The sequence below is a fragment of the Oncorhynchus tshawytscha genome, linkage group LG13, assembly GCF_018296145.1.
Source record: "Oncorhynchus tshawytscha isolate Ot180627B linkage group LG13, Otsh_v2.0, whole genome shotgun sequence".
Classification (NCBI taxonomy): Eukaryota; Metazoa; Chordata; class Actinopteri; order Salmoniformes; family Salmonidae; genus Oncorhynchus; species Oncorhynchus tshawytscha.
In genome coordinates, this window is record NC_056441.1 from 88,065,698 (window position 1) to 88,084,552 (window position 18,855).

Consider the following 18,855-nt stretch of genomic DNA (forward strand, 5'->3'; position numbering starts at 1 on the left):
GTTACATTACAGTATGCCTATTAACAGAGCAGAAAGGTTACATTACAGTCGGACCAATTAACAGAGCAGAAAGGTTACATTACAGTAGGACCTGTTAACAGAGCAGAAAGTTACATTACAGTAGGACCTATTAACAGAGCAGAAGGTTACATTACAGTAGGACATATTAACAGAGCAGAAGGTTACATTACAGTAGGCCTATTAACAGAGCAGAAGGTTACATTACAGTAGACCTATTAACAGAACAGAAGGTTACATTATAGTAGGACTATTAACAGAGCAGAAGGTTACATTACAGAAGGACCTATTAACAGAGCAGAAAGGTTACATTACAGTAGGACCTATTAACAGAGCAGAAGGTTACATTACAGTATGCCTATTAACAGAGCAGAAGGTTACATTACAGTATGCCTATTAACAGAGCAGAAAAGTTACATTACAGTATGCATATTAACAGAGCAGAAGGTTACATTACAGTAGCACCTATTAACAGAGCAGAAGGTTACATTACAGTATGCCTATTAACAGAGCAGAAAGGTTACATTACAGTATGCCTATTAACAGAGCAGAAGGTTACATTACAGTAGGACCTATTAACAGAGCAGAAGGTTACATTACAGTAGGCCTATTAACAGAGCAGAAAGGTTACATTACAGTATGACCTATTAACAGAGCAGAAGGTTACATTACAGTATGCCTATTAACAGAGCAGAAGGTTACATTACAGTAGGACCTATTAACAGAGCAGAAGGTTACATTACAGTAGGCCTATTAACAGAGCAGAAGGTTACATTACAGTAGGACATATTAACAGAGCAGAAGGTTACATTACAGTATGCCTATTAACAGAGCAGAAGGTTACATTACAGTATGCCTATTAACAGAGCAGAAGGTTACATTACAGTATGCCTATTAACAGAGCAGAAGGTTACATTACAGTAGGACCTATTAACAGAGCAGAAGGTTCATTACAGTATGCCTATTAACAGAGCAGAAGGTTACATTACAGTAGGCCTATAGCACTAGTATTCTAGTGGTTTCAGTGTTTTGCTGAGGTGGACAAGCAGGATTTCTAGTGTTGCAGAACAGAACAGAGTGAATCCATGAGGTGGCATGTTGGGATCATGAGATTCATTTCACAGTCTGTCTGTGTGTGTGTGTGTGTGTGTCTGTCTGTGTCTGTGTGTCTGCGTTTGTGTCTGTGTCTGTGTGTGTGTCTTTGTGTGTGTGTGTGTGTGTGTGTGTGTGTGTGTGTTCGTGTGGATAGATCTAGAAGAATCCTCAGGTAGGATTATAAGGAAAACATGGTATTTATCAGCAGGGAATCTGTTCTGTTAAGAGAGGGGGAGGAGGAGGTTTAGGAGAGGAGGAGGAGGGGGAGAGGTTAAGAGAGGAGGAGGAGTTTAAGAGGAGCGGGGGGTTAAGAGAGGAGGAGGAGATAAAGAGGAGAGGAGAGGAGGTACAGACAGGACAGATGCATACTGATAGGAATGATGCATACCTTTTATTGAAATAAGCTTCTCATAAACCTTAGTTTAGAATCAATGTACCCTACAACCAGAGCTTGTGTGTGTGTGTTTGTGCGTGTGTGTGTGTTCATCTGAATAGATCTAGAAGAATGAAGCTGAGAGAAGCTGAGAGAGGCTGAGAGAAGCTGAGAGAAGCTGAGAGAAGCTGAGAGAGGCTGAGAGAAGCTGAGAGAAGCTGAGAGAGGCTGAGAGAAGCTGAGAGAAGCTGAGAGAGGCTGAGAGAAGCTGAGAGAAGCTGAGAGAGGCTGAGAGAAGCTGAGAGAAGCTGAGAGAGGCTGAGAGAAGCTGAGAGAAGCTGAGAGGCTGAGAGAAGCTGAGAGAGGCTGAGAGAAGCTGAGAGGCTGAATGAGGCTGAGAGAAGCTGAAAGAGCCTGAGAGCTGAGAGAAGCTGAGTGAGAAGCTGAGAAAGCTGAGAGAAGCTGAGAGAAGCTGAGTGAGAAGCTGAGAGCCTGAGTGAGGCTGAGTGAGAGCTGAGTGAAGCTGAGTGAGCTGAGTGAGTGCTGAGTGAAGCTGAGTGAAGCTGAGTGAGAGAAGCTGAGTGAGGCTGAGTGAGTGAGGCTGAAGCTGAGTGAGGCTGAGTGAGGCTGAGTGAGGCTGAGAGAAGCTGAGTGAGGCTGAGTGAAGCTGAGGCTGAGAGAAGCTGAGTGAAGCTGAGAGAAGCTGAGTGAAGCTGAGTGAGGCTGAGAGAAGCTGAGAGAAGCTGAGTGAGGCTGAGTGAGGCTGAGAGAAGCTGAGAGAAGCTGAGCGAGCCTGATTGAGGCTGAGTGAAGCTGAGTGAAGCTGAGTGAGGCTGAGTGAAGCTGAGTGAAGCTGAGAGAAGCTGAGGGAAGCTGAGTGAGGCTGAGAGAAGCTGAGAGAAGCTGAGTGAGGCTGAGTGAGGCTGAGAGAAGCTGAGAGAAGCTGAGTGAGGCTGAGTGAAGCTGAGTGAAGCTGAGAGAAGCTGCGCTACTGCAGAAAAAGCCCTGGCTGATCCCCTTCAAAAATCTATCATAATTTCACAAGCAATTCCGCCAAGAGTGTTTTTCACAGAAAGTCCAATGGCTGCTGCGGTTTCCAGGTGGATTGTAGTGGTGGACACGTAAACAAACCCATGTGGAGGTGTGGAGCTGAAAAGATGAAATCAGTCTGATGTGAGGATCTAATTATTGAAAGCACTGGGTGTGTCTGTTCCCTATGTAGTGCACTGGTCAAAGTAGTACACTAAAAAGGGAATATGGTGCCATTTGGGATGCAACAATTGATTTACACCTGTGGAGATGACAGTAGCATGGGAGGTGACAGTAACATGGGAGGTGACAGTAGCATGGGAGACGACAGTAACATGGGAGGTGACAGTAGCATGGGAGGTGAATGGGAGGTGACAGTAGCATGGGAGGTGACAGTAGCATGGGAGGTGAATGGGAGATGACAGTAGCATGGGAGGTGACAGTAACATGGGAGGTGACAGTAACACGGGAGGTGACAGTAGCATGGGAGATGACAGTAGCATGGGAGGTGACAGTAGCATGGGAGGTGACAGTAGCATGGGAGGTGACAGTAGCATGGGAGGTGACAGTAGCATGGGAGGTGACAGTAGCATGGGAGGCGACAGTAGCATGGGAGGTGACAGTAACATGGGAGGTGACAGTAGCATGGCAGGTGACAGTAACATGGGAGGTGACAGTAGCATGGGAGGTGACAGTAACAGGGAGGTGACAGTAGCAGGGAGGTGACAGTAGCAGGGGAGGTGACAGTAGCATGGGAGGTAACAGTAGCATGGGAGGTGACAGTAACATGGGAGGTGACAGTAGCATGGGAGGTGACAGTGGCATGGGAGGTGACAGTAGCATGGGAGGTGACAGTAGCATGGGAGTTAACAGTAGCATGGGAGTTAACAGTAGCATGGGAGGTGACAGTAGCATGGGAGGTGACAGTAGCATGGGAGGTGACAGTAGCATGGGAGGTGACAGTAGCATGGGAGGGGACAGTAGCATGGGAGGTGACAGTAACATGGGAGGTGACAGTAGCATGGGAGGTGACAGTAGTATGGGAGATGACAGTAGCAGGGAGGTGACAGTAGCAGGGGATGTGACAGTAGCATGGGAGGTGACAGTAACATGGGAGGTGACAGGAACATGGGAGGTGACAGTAGCATGGGAGGTGACAGTAGCATGGGAGGTGACAGTAGCATGGGAGGTGACAGTAGCATGGGAGGTGACAGTAGCAGGGGAGGTGACAGTAGCATGGGAGGTGACAGTAGCATGGGAGGTGACAGGGGAGGTGACAGTAGCATGGGAGGTGACAGTAGCATGGGAGGTGACAGTAGCATGGGAGGTGACAGTAGCATGGGAGGTAACAGTAGCATGGGAGGTGACAGTAGCATGGGAGGTAACAGTAGCATGGGAGGTGACAGTAGCATGGGAGGTGACAGTAGCATGGGAGGTGACAGTAGCATGGGAGGTGACAGTAGCATGGGAGGTGACAGTAGCATGGGAGGTGACAGTAGCATGGGAGGTGACAGTAGCATGGGAGGTGGCAGTAGCATGGGAGGTGACAGTAGCATGGGAGGTGACAGTAGCATGGGAGGTGACAGTAGCATGGGAGGTGACAGTAGCATGGGAGGTGACAGTAGCATGGGAGTGGACAGTAGCATGGGAGGTGACAGTAGCATGGGAGGTGACAGTAGCATGGGAGGTGACAGTAGCATGGGAGGTGACAGTAGCATGGGAGGTGAATGGGAGGTGACAGTAGCATGGGAGGTGACAGTAGCATGGGAGGTGACAGTAGCATGGGAGGTAACAGTAGCATGGGACAGTAGCATGGGAGGTGACAGTAGCATGGGAGGCGACAGTAGCATGGGAGGTGACAGTAGCATGGGAGGTGACAGTAGCATGGGAGGTGACTTGTATTTTGGTATTTGGTATTTTATTAGGATCCCCATTAGCTGTTGCAAAAGCAGAAACATCTCTTCCTGGGGTCCAACACAAAACATGAAACATATTCAGAATGACATAATACAGAACATTAATAGACAAGAACCGCTCAAGGACAGAACTACGTCAGAAAATGTGAAAGGCACATGTATCCTACATATCAATGTATACACACAAACTATCTAGGTCAAATAGGGGGAGAGGCGTTGTGCCGCGATGTGTTGCTTTATCTGTTTTTTGAAACCAGGTTTGCTGTTTATTTGAGCAATATGAGATGGAAGGAAGTTCCATGCAATAAGGGCTCTATATAATACTGTACGCTTTCATGAATTTGTTCTGAATTTTTAGGGACTCTGAAAATACCCCTGGTGGCATGTCTGGTGGGATAAGTGTGTGTGTCAGAGCTGTGTGTAAATTGACTATGCAAACAATTTGGGATTTTCAACACATTAATGTTTCTTATAAAAAGAAGCATGGGAGGTGACAGTAGCATGAGAAGTGACAGTAACATGGGAGGTGACAGTAACATGGGAGGTGACAGTAACATGGGAGGTGACAGTAGCATGAGAGGTGACAGTAACATGGGAGGTGACAGTAACATGGGAGGTGACAGTAGCATGGGAGGTGACAGTAGCATGGGAGGTAACAGTAGCATGGGAGGTGACAGTAGCATGGGAGGTAACAGTAGCATGGGAGGTAACAGTAACATGGGAGGTGACAGTAACATGGGAGGTGACAGTAGCATGAGAGGTGACAGTAACATGGGAGGTGACAGTAACATGGGAGGTACCAGTAACATGGGAGGTCACAGTAGCATGGGAGGTAACAGTAACATGGGAGGTAACAGTAACATGGGAGGTGACAGTAACATGGGAGGTGACAGTAACATGGGAGGTGACAGTAGCATGGGAGGTGACAGTAGCATGGGAGGTGACAGTAGCATGGGAGGTGACAGTAGCATGGGAGGTGACAGTAGCATGAGAGGTGACAGTAACATGGGAGGTGACAGTAAAATGGGAGGTGAACAGTAACATGGGAGGTAACAGTAACATGGGAGGTGACAGTAACATGGGAGGTGACAGTAACATGGGAGGAAACAGTAGCATGGGAGGTAACAGTAGCATGGAAGGTAACAGTGGCATGGAAGGTGACAGTGGCATGGGAGGTGACAGTAACATGGGAGGTGACAGTAGCATGGGAGGTGACAGTAGCATGGGAGGTGACAGTAGCATGGGAGGTGACAGTAGCATGGGAGGTGACAGTAGCATGGGAGGTGACAGTAGCATGGGAGGTGACAGTAGCATGGGAGGTGACAGTAACATGGGAGGTGACAGGTAACATGGGAGGTGACAGTAACATGGGAGGTGACAGTAACATGGGAGGTGACAGTAGCATGGGAGGTGACAGTAACATGGGAGGTGACAGTGGCATGAGAGGTAACAGTAGCATGGGAGGTGACAGTGGCATGAAAGGTGACAGTAACATGGAAGGTGACAGTAGCATGGGAGGTGACAGTAGCATGGGAGGTAACAGTAGCATGGGAGGTGACAGTAGCATGGGAGGTGACAGTAGCATGGGAGGTGACAGTAGCATGGGAGGTGACAGTAGCATGGGAGGTGACAGTAGCATGGGAGGTGACAGTAGCATGGGAGGTAACAGTAGCATGGGAGGGGACAGTAGCATGGAAGACAACCGTAACATGGGAGGTGACAGTAGCATGGGAGGTTTGAGTAACATTTCAGCTCGTACATAAAAAAATAAAAATAAAATGCTAATTAAATACTATTCCTAATCTGATCACGTGACCTAATTCCAAGATTGCGTTGAGATGATGTCTACATTATTGAGATATTTGTTTTCTCAGGACTCATAACACCTCTGTCATATTCTATTGTTTTATTGAACCAAAAGTGTGAGCACGTTCAGGGCTGTCTTTGTGTCTTTGTCTGGCTGGTTGTGAATGTGATCGTCAACTGTACTGAATATATCCTTCAGCTTTATTTCTGCCTCTGTCAGTAACGCTAAGACTGTGGATCCAGATGTTTTAGCTCGTTTGTGTAAAAGGAGATCGGTAGATCTCCAGAACGCTCGCATCCCCAAGTTGGCGCCCAATTACCTACATATATCCTGGTCAAAAGTAGTATAAAGGAAATAGTGTGCCCTAAGACACAGAGTCTCACTCTAGTCTGGTCATGTTATGTAGGCGTTTGATGGCGTTTCGTCTGCCTGGATTTAACCCTAATGTTTTCCACAGCATTCTGCTCTTTGAACCCTGGGTGTAACACACTGTGTCTGTATGTCAAATGGCACCCTAATCCCTACATATAGTTTGGGCACTACTTTTGACCAGAGCCCTGTGTCCTGATTGAAAGTAGGGCACTATAAAGGGAATTAGGGTGTCATTTGGGATGCAATAGACATAAAAACCTTTTTTTTACACCGATTTCATGGTATCCAATTGGTTGTTACAGTCTTGTGTCATCGATGCAACTCCCGTACGGACTCGGGAGAGGCGAAGGTCGAGAGCCAATGCGTCCCCCGAAACACAACACAGCCAAGCCTCACCTGCTTCTTGACACAATGCCCACTTAACCCAGAAGCCAGACGCACCAATGTGTCAGAGGAAACACTATACACCTGGTTGTGGCTGTCTGTGGCTGGTTGTGGCTGGCTGTGGCTGGCTTTGGCTCTGGTTGGCTGTGGCTGGCTGTGGCTGGCTGAAAATGGTTTTGGCTGGTTGTGGCTGACTGTGGCTGGCTATGGCTGTGCCTGGCTTTAGCTGGTTGTGGCTGGTTGTGGCTGTGGCTGTGGCTGGTCTATGGCTGTGCCTGGCAATTGCTGATTGTGGCTGTGGCTGGCTGTGGCTGTGGCTGGTTGTGGCTGGTTGTGGCTGTGGCTGGTTGTGGCTGTGGCTGGTTGTGGCTGTGGCTGGCTTTGGCTGGTTGTGGCTGGTTGTGGCTGTGGCTGGCTGTGGCTGGTTTTGAGGCTGTGGCTGGTTGTGGCTGGCTTTGGCTGGTTGAGGCTGTGGCTGGTTCTGGCTGTGGCTGTGGCTGGTTGTGGCTGTGGCTGTGGCTGTGGCTGGTTGTGGCTGTGGCTGTGGTTGTGGCTGGTTGTGGCTGGTTGTGGCTGGTTGTGGCTGGTTGTGGCTGGCTGTGGCTGGTTGTGGCTGGCTGTGGCTGGTTGTGGCTGTGGCTGGTTGTGGCTATGGCTGTGGCTGGCTGTGGCTGGTTCTGGCTGGTTGTGACTGTGGCTGGCAGTGGCTTGCTGTGGCTGGCTGTGGCTGGTTGTGGCTGTGGCTGGCTGTGGCTGGTTGTTACTGTGGCTGGTTGTGGCTGTGGCTGGTTGTTACTGTGGCTGGTTGTTACTGTGGCTGGCTGTGGCTGGTTGTGGCTTTGGCTGGTTGTGGCTGTGGCTGATTGTGGCTGTGGCTGGCTGTGGCTGGCTGTTGCTGGCTGTGACTGTCTTTGGCTGGTTGTGGCTGTGGCTGGCTGTGGCTGGTTGTGGCTGGTTGTGGCTGTGGCTGGTGTGGCTGTGGCTGGTTGTGGCTGTGGCTGGCTTTGGCTGGTTGTGGCTGGTTGTGGCTGTGGCTGGCTGTGGCTGGTTTTGGCTGGCTGTGTCTGGTTGTGGCTGGCTTTGGCTGGTTGAGGCTGTGGCTGGCTGTGGCTGTGGCTGGTTGTGGCTGTGGCTGTGGCTGTGGCTGGTTGTGGCTGTGGCTGTGGTTGTGGCTGGTTGTGGCTGGTTGTGGCTGGCTGTGGCTGGTTGTGGCTGGCTGTGGCTGGTTGTGGCTGTGGCTGGTTGTGGCTATGGCTGTGGCTGGCTGTGGCTGGTTCTGGCTGGTTGTGACTGTGGCTGGCAGTGGCTTGCTGTGGCTGGCTGTGGCTGGTTGTGGCTGTGGCTGGCTGTGGCTGGTTGTTACTGTGGCTGGTTGTGGCTGTGGCTGGCTGTGGCTGGTTGTTACTGTGGCTGGTTGTTACTGTGGCTGGCTGTGGCTGGTTGTGGCTTTGGCTGGTTGTGGCTGTGGCTGATTGTGGCTGTGGCTGGCTGTGGCTGGCTGTTGCTGGCTGTGACTGTCTTTGGCTGGTTGTGGCAGTGGCTGGCTGGGCTGGCTGTGGCTAGCTGTGGCTGTGGCTGGTTGTGGCTGCTGCTGTGGCTGGCTGTGGCTGCTGGCTGTGGCTGCTGGCTGTGGCTGTGGCTGTGGCTGGTTGCGGCTGTGGCTGCTGGCTGTAGCTGCTGGCTGTGGCTGTGGCTGGTTGCGGCTGTGGCTGTGGCTGGTTGTGGCTGGCTGTGGCTGGCTCTGACTATGGCTGGCTGTGGCTGGCTGCTGTGGCTGGCTGTGGCTGTGGCTGGCGCTGTGGCTGGTTGTGGCTGGCTGTAGCTAGCTGGTTGTGGCTGGCTGTGGCTGGCTGTGGCTGTGCCTGGCTGTAGCTGGTTGTGGCTGGGGCTGGGGCTGGGCTGGCTGTGGCTGGTTGTGGCTGTGGCTGGTTGTGGCTGGTTGTGGCTGTCTGTGGCTGGCTGTGGCTGTGTCTGGCTGTGGCTGGTTGTGGCTGTCTGTGGCTCTGGCTGGCTGTGGCTGGCTGTGGATGTGGCTGGCTGAAAATGGTTTTGGCTGTCTGGATGGCTGTGGCTGGTTGTGGCTGTGGCTGGCTGTGGCTGTGGCTGGTTGTGGCTGGCTTTGGATGGCTGTGGCTGGTTGTGGCTGGCTATGGCTGGTTGTGGCTGGCTGTGGCTGTGGCTGTGGCTGGTTGTGGCTGTGGCTGGCTCTGGCTGGTTGTGTCTGGCTCTGGCTCTGGTTGGCTGTGGCTGGCTGGGGCTGGCTGAAAATGGTTTTGTCTGTCTGTGGCTGTCTGTGGCTGTGGCTGGTTGTGGCTGTCTGTGGCTGTGGCTGGCTGTGGCTGTGGCTGTGGCTGGCTGTGGCTGTGGCTGTGGCTGGCTGAAAATGGTTTTGGCTGTCTGTGGCTGTCTGTGGCTGGTTGTGGCTGGCTGTGGCTGTGGCTGGTTGTGGCTGGCTTTGGATGGCTGTGGCTGGTTGTGGCTGGCTATGGCTGTGTCTGGCTCTGGTTGGCTGTGGCTGGCTGTGGCTGGTTGAAAATGTTTTTGGCTGTCTGTGGCTGGGCTGGTGTGGCTGTGGCTGGCTGGCTGTGGCTGTGGCTGTGGCTGGCTGTGGCTGGTTGTGGCTGTGGCTGGTTGTGGCTGTGGCTGGCTGTGGCTGTGGCTGTGGCTGGTTGTGGGTGGCTGGTTGTGGCTGGCTGTGGCTGGTTGAAAATGTTTTTGGCTGTCTGTGGCTCTGGCTGGTTGTGGCTGTCTGTGGCTGGCTCTGTCTGGCTGTGGCTGTGTCTGGCTCTGGCTCTGGTTGGCTGTGGCTGGCTGTGTCTGGCTTTGGCTGGCTGGCTGGCTGGGCTGGTTGTGGCTGTGGCTGGTTGGTTGAGGCTGTGGCTGGTTGTGGCTGTGGCTGATAGTGGCTGTGGCTGATAGTGGCTGTGGCTGGCTGTGGCTGGTTGTGGCTGTGGCTGGCTGTGGCTGGCTGTGGCTGTGGCTGATAGTGGCTGTGGCTGGCTGTGGCTGGTTGAGGCTGGCCGTGGCTGTGGCTGATAGTGGCTGTGGCTGGTTGTGGCTGGCTGTGGCTGGTTGTGGCTGGTTGTGGCTGTGGCTGGTTGTGGCTGGTTGTGGCTGTGGCTGGTTGTGACTGTGGCTGGTTGTGGCTGTGGCTGGTTCTGCTGAGGCTGGTTCTGGTTGAGGCTGTGGCTGGTTGTGGCTGATTGTGGCTGTGGCTGGCTTTGGCTGGTTGTGGCTGTGGCTGTGGCTGGTTGTGGCTGTGGCTGGTTGTGGCTGTGGCTGGTTGTGGCTGGTTGTGGCTTGCGTTGGCTTGCTTTGGCTGGCTGTGGCTGGCTGTGGCTGGTTGTGGCTGTGGCTTGCTTTGGCTGGCTGTGGCTGTGGCTGGTTGTGGCTGTGGCTGGGCTGATAGTGGCTGTGGGTGGGCTGGCTGTGGGTGTGGCTGGTTCTGGCTGTGGCTAATAGTGGCTGTGGCTGTGGCTGTGGCTGATAGTGGTTGTGGCTGTGGCTGTTTGTGGCTGTGGCTGGTTGTGGCTGTGGCTAATAGTGGCTGTGGCTAATAGTGGCTGTGGCTGTGGCTGTGGCTGATAGTGGTTGTGGCTGATAGTGGTTGTGGCTGTGGCTGGTTGTGGCTGTGGCTAATAGTGGCTGTGGCTGTGGCTGTGGCTGATAGTGGTTGTGGCTGATAGTGGTTGTGGCTGTGGCTGGTTGTGGCTGGTTGTGGTTGTGGCTGGTTGTGGCTGTGGCTGGTTGTGGCTGTGGCTTATAGTGGTTGTGGCTGTGGCTGATAGTGGCTGTGGCTGGTTGTGGCTGTGGCTGTGGCTGGTTGTGGCTGGTTGTGGCTGATAGTGGCTGTGGCTGTGGCTGTGGTTGTGGCTGTGGCTGATAGTGGCTGTGGTTGTGGCTGTGGCTGATAGTGGCTGGTTGTGGCTGGTTGTGGCTGTGGCTGGTTGTGGCTGGTTGTGGCTGGTTGTGGTTGTGGCTGGTTGTGGCTTATAGTGGTTGTGGCTGTGGCTGGTTGTGGTTGTGGCTGTGGCTGGTTGTGGCTGTGGCTGGTTGTGGCTGGTTGTGGCTGTGGCTGTGGCTGGTTGTGGCTGGTTGTGGCTGGTTGTGGCTGGTTGTGGCTGTGGCTGTGGCTGTGGCTGTGGCTGGTTGTGGGTGTGGCTGGTTGTGGCTGTGGCTAATAGTGGCTGTGGCTGATAGTGGTTGTGGCTGATAGTGGTTGTGGCTGATAGTGGTTGTGGCTGTGGCTGGTTGTGGCTGTGGCTGGTTGTGGCTGTGGCTGGTTGTGGCTGGTTGTGGCTGGTTGTGGTTGTGGCTGGTTGTGGTTGTGGCTGATAGTGGTTGTGGCTGTGGCTGGTTGTGGCTGGTTGTGGCTGTGGCTGGTTGTGGTTGTGGCTGGTTGTGGTTGTGGCTGATAGTGGTTGTGGCTGTGGCTGGTTGTGGCTGTGGCTGGTTGTGGCTGTGGCTGGTTGTGGCTGGTTGTGGTTGTGGCTGGTTGTGGCTTATAGTGGTTGTGGCTGGTTGTGGCTGTGGCTGATAGTGCCTGTGGCTTATAGTGGTTGTGGCTGTGGCTGATAGTGGCTGTGGCTGGTTGTGGCTGTGGCTGGTTGTGGCTGGTTGTGGCTGATAGTGGCTGTGGCTGTGGCTGTGGTTGTGGCTGATAGTGGCTGTGGCTGTGGCTGTGGTTGTGGCTGATAGTGGTTGTGGCTGTGGCTGATAGTGGCTGTGGTTGTGGCTGATAGTGGCTGTGGTTGTGGCTGTGGCTGATAGTGGCTGTGGTTGTGGCTGTGGCTGATAGTGGCTGTGGTTGTGGCTATGGCTGATAGTGGTTGTGGCTGTGGCTGATAGTGGCTGTGGCTGATAGTGGCTGTGGTTGTTGCTTTTTCTGCTTGAGCACCCACCACATAACCTACATCAACCCCTAAACCCTTTCACTCATCCCCCTTCGCTTCCCCCTTCCTGCCCCCATTCCTTCCACCTCTCCCCCTGCCTTTCCCTTTCTCCTCTTCCCATCGCCTGCCCACCTCCACCCCCTCCATTCCCACCAACCTGGCAGTATACAGACCAGAAATTATTGTGTTTAATTTAAATAAAATTCTGACAGGTTCTGGTCTCAGCTCATTTTCACTACCATTTGTTATGGTTTTATTTCCCTCTTTCCATCTCTCCTCTCCTCTCCTCTCCTCTCCTCTCCTCTCCTCTCCTCTCCTCTCCTCCCTCTCCTCTCCTCTCCTCTCCTCTCCTCTCCTCTCCTCTCCTCTCCTCTCCTCCTCCTCTCCCTCTCCTCCCCTCCTCTCCTCCTCCCTCTCCCCTCCCCCTCTCCTCCTCTCCTCTCCTCTCCTCTCCTCTCCTTTAGAAATCTATCAATGGTACCAGCTGCAGCAGGACTCTTTGGCATGAGTTCTCTCATTTTATACACAGTCAGAAGGTCACATGACACCGTCTCCAAAGTGAGAGGGCAAAACTAAACACAGTTGCACATGTATCTACATTCAGTTGTACAATATGTTTCTATAGTGACACGGAAGTCCCCAATACAGTGCTGCTATAGCTCATATTCAGCAATGATTGGTCGTTGATACACTATATTTATAAAAGTATGTGGACACCCCTTCAAATGAGTGGATTCAGCGATTTCAGCCACACCTGTTGCTGACAGGTGAATAAAATTGAGCACACAGCCATGCAATCTCCAAAGACAAACATTGGCGGTAGAATGGCCTTACTGAAGAGCTCAGTGACTTTCAACGTGGCACCGTCACAGGATACCACCTTTCCAACAAGTCACTTCGTCAAATTTCTGTCCTGCTAGAGCTGCCCCGGTCAACTGTAAGCTCTGTTATTGTGAAGTGGAAACGTCTAGGAGCAACAACGGCTCAGTCGTGAAGTGGTAGGCCACACAAGCTCACAGAACTGGACCGCCGAGTGCTGAAGTGCAACGAGTCTGTCCTCAGTTGCAACACTCGCTACCGAGTTCCAAACTGCCTCTGGAAGCTACGTCAGCACAATAACTGTTTGTCGGGAGCTTCATGAAATGGGTTTACATGACCGAGCAGTCGCACACAAGCCTTAGATCACCAAGCGCAATGCCGAGCGTCGGCTGGAGTGGCGTAAAGCTCACCGCCATTGGACTCTGGAGCAGTGGAAACGCGTTCTCTGGAGTGATGAATTACGGTTCACCATCTGGCTGTCCAACGGACGAGTCTGGGTTTGGCAGATGCCAGGAGATCGCTACCTGCCCCAATGCATAGTGCCAACTACAAAGTTTGGTGGAGAAGGAATAATGGTCTGGGGCTGTTTTTTTTATGGTTCAGGCTAGTCCCCTTAGTTCTAGTGAAGGGAAATCTTAACGCTACAGCATAAAATTACATTCTATACGATTCTGTGCTTCCAACTTTGGCAACTGTTTGGGGAAGGCCCTTTCCTGTTTCAGCACGGCAATGCCCCCTGCGCACAAAGCGAGGTCCATACAGAAATGGTTTGTCGAGATCAAAGTGGAAGAACTTGACTGGCCTGAACAGAACCCTGACCTCAAACCCATTGGGGTGAATTGGAACGGCGACTGCGAGCCAGGCCTAATCGCCCAACATCAGTGCCCGACCTCACTAATGCTCTTGTGGCTGAATGGAAGCAAGTCCACGCAGCAACGTTCCAACATCTAGTAGAAAGCCTTCCCAGAAGAGTGGAGGCTTTTATAGCAGCAAAGGGGGGACCAACTCCATTTTAATGCCCATGATTTTGTAATGAGATTTTGTACAGAGAGAAAAATGTGTCCCAAATGGCAGCCTATTTCCTATATAGTGCACTACTTTTGACCAAAGCTCTTTTGGGACACACTGCTAGCTCGTACGTAATTGTGTTTAAAGGGACTATGGGCCCTGGTAGTGCACTATAAATGCAATAGATTGCCATTTGGAACTAATCCAAAGAGAGGAAACAGTTGTTGTGTTTGAACCCAGCCTCTCATGCCCTCCCTCCCTCCCTCCCTCCCTCCCTCCCTCCCTCCCTCCCTCCCTCCCTCCCTCCCTCCCTCCCTCCCTCCCTCCCTCCCTCCCTCCCTCCCTCCCTCCCTCCCTCCCTCCCTCCCTCCCTCCCTCCCTCCCTCCCTCCCTGTCTTGGCATGCTAAGCACTGAGCAGACCCACTGATCCTTCACTCTCTCTCTCTCTCTCTCTCTAGTTCTATGCCTCTCTCTCTCTCTCTCTCTCTCTCTCCCTCTCCCTCTCTCTCTCTCTCTCTCTCACTCTTTCTCTTTCTCTCTCTCTTTCTCTCTCTCTCTTTCTCTCTCTCTCTCTCTCTCTCTCTCTCTCTCTCTCTCTCTCTCTCTAGGAGAGGGTATATTGGGTTAGGAGTGAAGGAGTAGGATAGTTCAGGGTATTGGGTAAGAGTAGATCATTCGTTTTGTATTGAGCTGACTGCTGGAGAATTAAGGATGTTAATTAATGGAGGAAGAGTTGGGAATGTCACAATACTTGTTTGTTGTTTGTTCTAAATAAATCCTCCAATTGCCCAATTCTCTGTGGTCATTAAAGATCCCATGGCACTTATCGTAAGAGTAGGGGTTTTAACCCCGGTGTCCTGCCAAAATTCCCAATCTGGCCCTCATACCATCACGGTTCTTCTAATCATCCCCAGCTTCCAATTGGCTCATTTATCTCCCTTGGAACTATTCCATAGGTCATTCAGTGACACTGTGTGATGAAACGACTTGGGAGTGTGTGACACGTTATACCACTTTAGGTTGGACAAAGGCATAAGGGAATCATAAAGAGAGATAATGATACAAAATAATGCATACTACTCATTCTTCTTCTTCTGTAATAATGATATATATTTTTCACCCCCTCCCTGTCCCACTCTTCTCTGCTGTTTCTCTAGGGGGTATCTTTGAGACCCTTGAGAATGAGCCCATTAGTGTGGAGGAGCTGGCCTTTAAATTCGCTGCGACAAACATCAACAGGAACCGGACCTTAATGCCCAACACCACACTGACCTACGACATCCAGAGAATAAACCTCTTCGACAGCTTCGAAGCCTCCAGAAGAGGTAAGGAGGATTGTTATTTGTTATTTTTACATTGTCAGTTGTTTTATCCCGAGTGGGACCACATTTCCCTGGTCAAATCTCTGTCTGTATCCCCGTAGGGCCCTGGTCAAATCTCTGTCTGTATCCCCGTAGGGCCCTGGTCAAATCTCTGTCTGTATCCCCGTAGGGCCCTGGTCAAATCTCTGTCTGTATCCCCATAGGGCCCTGGTCAAATCTCTGTCTGTATCCCCGTAGGGCACCGGTCAAATCTCTGTCTGTATCCCCGTAGGGCCCCGGTCAAATCTCTGTCTGTATCCCCGTAGGGCCCTGGTCAGAAGTAATGCACTATATACAGTAACTTCAGAAAGTATTCACACCCTTGACTTATTCCACATTTTGTTGTGTTACAAAGTGGGATAAAAATGTATTTAATTGTCATTTTTTTGTCAACGATATTCATAAAATACTCTGTAACGTGGAAGTGGAAGAAAGATTCTAACATTTGTAAAAAGTCAAGAAAAATAAAACAGTTATATACAGTTGAAGAAATATAAATACAGGTACTGCAGCTACAGTTGAAGTCAGAAGTTTACATACACTGAGGTTGGAGTCATTACAACTAGTTTACATACACTTAGGTTGGAGTCATTACAACTAGTTTACACACACTTAGGTTGGAGTCATTACAACTAGTTTACATCCACTTAGGTTGGAGTCATTACAACTAGTTTACACACACTTAGGTTGGAGTCATTACAACTAGTTTACATACACTTAGGTTGGAGTCATTAAAACTAGTTTACATACACTGAGGTTGGAGTCATTACAACTAGTTTACATACACTTAGGTTGGAGTCATTACACTAGTTTACACACAGGTTGGAGTCATTAAAACTAGTTTACATACACTGAGGTTGAGTCATTACAACTATTTACATACACTTAGGTTGTGTCATACAACTAGTTTACATACACTTAATTGTCATTTTTTTGTCAACGATTTCATTAAAACTAGTTTACATACACTGAGGTTGGAGTCATTACAACTAGTTTACACACACTTAGGTTGGAGTCATTAAAACTAGTTTACATACACTTAGGTTGGAGTCATTACAACTAGTTTACTAACACTTGGTTGGAGTCATTAAAACTAGTTTACCTACAGTTGGAGTCATTACAACTAGTTTACCTACACTTAGGTTGGAGTCATTACAACTAGTTTACATACACTTAGGTTGGAGTCATTACAACTAGTTTACATACACTTAGGTTGGAGTCATTACAACTAGTTTACATACACTGAGGTTGGAGTCATTACAACTAGTTTACATACACTTAGGTTGGAGTCATTACAACTAGTTTACATACACTGAGGTTGGAGTCATTACAACTAGTTTACATACACTGAGGTTGGAGTCATTACAACTAGTTTACATACACTTAGGTTGGAGTCATTAAAACTAGTTTACACACACTTAGGTTGGAGTCATTACAACTAGTTTACACACACTTAGGTTGGAGTCATTATAACTAGTTTACATACACTTAGGTTGGAGTCATTATAACTAGTTTACATACACTTAGGTTGGAGTCATTAAAACTTGTTTTTCAACCACTCCACACATTTCTTGTTAACTAACTATAGTTTTGGCAAGTTGGTTAGGACATCTACTTTGTGCATGACACAAGTAATTTTTCCAACAATTGTTTACAGACGGATTATTTCACTTATAATTCACTGTATCACAATTCAAGGGGGTCTGAAGTTTACATACACTAAGTTGACTGTGCCTTTAAACAACTTGGACAATTCCAGAAAATTATGTCATGGCTTTAGAAGCTTCTGATAGGCATCACTTGAATCAATTGGAGGTGTACCTGTGGATGTATTTCAAGGCCTATCTTCAAACTCACTGCTTGACATCATGGGAAAATCAAAAGACATAAGCCGCACAATATTGTAGACCTCCACAAGTCTGGTTCATCCTTGGGAGCAATTTCCAAATGCCAGAAGGTACCACATTCATCTGTACTAACAATAGTACGCAAGTATAAACACCATGGGACCACGAAGCCGTCATACATCTCAGGAAGGAGACACGTTCTGTCTCCTTGAGATGAACGTACTTTGGTGCGAAAAGTGCAAATCAATCCCAGAACAATAGCAAAGGACCTTGTGAAGGTACTGGAGGAAACAGGTACAAAAGTATCTATATCCACAGTAAAACAAATCCTATATCGACATAACCTGAAAGGCTGCTCAGCAAGGAAGAAGCCACTGCTCCAAAAATGCCATTAAAAAAAGCCAGACTACGGTTTGCAACTTCACATGGGGACAAAGATTGTACTTTTTGGAGAAATGTCCTCTGGTCTGATGAAACAAAAAATAGAACTGTTTGGCCATAATGACCATCGTTATGTTTGGAGGAAAAAGGGGGGGTTTACAAGCCAAAGTACACCATCCCAACCGTGAAGCACGGGGGTGGCAGCATCATGTTGTGGGGGTGCTTAGCTGCAGGAGGGACTGGTGCACTTCACAAAATAGATGGCATCATGAGAAAGGAAAATTATGTGGATATATTGAAGCAACATCTCAAGACATCAGTGAGGAAGTTAAAGCTTGGTTGCAAATGGGTCTTCCAAATGGACATTGAGCCCAAGCATACTTCCAAAGTTGTGGCAAAATGGCTTAAGGACAACAAAGTCAAGCTATTGGAGTGGCCATCACAAAGCCCTGACCTCAATCCCATAGAAAATTTGTGGGCAGATCTGAAAAAGCGTGTGCGAGCAAGGAGGCCTACAAACCTGACCCAACTTATTGTGGGAAGCTTGTGGAAGGCTACCCAAAACAATTGACCCAAGTTAAACAATTTAATGCTACCAAATACTAATTGATTGTATGTAAACTTCTGATCCCCTGGGAATGTGAAGAAAGAAATGAAAGCTGAAATAAATAATTCTCTCTACTATTATTCTGACATTTCACATTCTCAAAATAAAGTGCTGATCCTGACAGGGAATTTTTACTTTAAATGTCAGGAATTATGAAAAACTGAGTATAAATGTATTTGGCTAAGGTGTATGTAAACGTCCGACTTCAACTGTATCTTGATTTGATACGTTTTCAGCCCCCTGACTCAATACATGATAGAATCAACTTGGGCAGCGATTACAGCTGTGTGTCTTTCTGGGTTAGTCTCTAAAAGATTTCCACACCTGGATTGTGCAATATTTGCACATTATTCTTCAAGCTGTGTCAAATTGGTTGTTGATCAATCAATCAATCAAATGTATTTTTATAGCCCTTCTTACATCAGCAGATGTCTCAAAGTGCTGTACAGAAACCCAGTCTAAAACCCCAACCAGCAAGCAATGCAGGTGTAGAAGAACAGTCGCTAGGAAAAACTCCCTAGAAAGGCCAAAACCTAGGAAGAATCCTAGAGAGGAACCAGGCTATGAGGGGTGGCCAGTCCTCTTCTGGCTGTGCCAGGTGGAGATTATAACAGAACATGGCCAAGATGTTCAAATGTTCATAGATGACCAGCAGGGTCAAATAATAATAATCACAGTAGTTGTCGAGGGTGCAGAAAGTCAGCACCTGTTCATTGCTAGAACACCATTGTCAGGTCTTACCATAGATTTCCAAGTTTGAAATCAAAACTGTCATTCGGCCATTCAGGAACATTCACTGTCTTCTTGGTAAGCAACTCCAGTGAATATTTGGCCTTGTGTTTTAGGTTATTGTCCTGCTGAAAGGGGAATTCATCTCTCAGTGTCTGGTGGAAAGCAGACTGAACCAGGTTTTCCTGTAGGATTTTGCCTGTCCTTAGCTTCCTT

At 49.4% G+C, this 18,855-nt stretch overlaps 1 protein-coding gene across 4 annotated transcripts in view; it reads left to right on the top strand.

Moving 5' to 3' along the window:
- LOC112247935 (glutamate receptor ionotropic, kainate 1) overlaps positions 1-18,855 on the top strand; it is a 135,737-nt gene that overhangs the window by 55,517 nt on the left and 61,365 nt on the right. For all 4 annotated transcript variants that reach the window (XM_042296496.1, XM_042296494.1, XM_042296493.1 and 1 more), the window contains exon 2: positions 14,872-15,039. In XM_042296496.1, the coding sequence (XP_042152430.1) occupies positions 14,872-15,039 (168 nt within the window). The remainder of the gene's footprint in view (positions 1-14,871; positions 15,040-18,855) is intronic.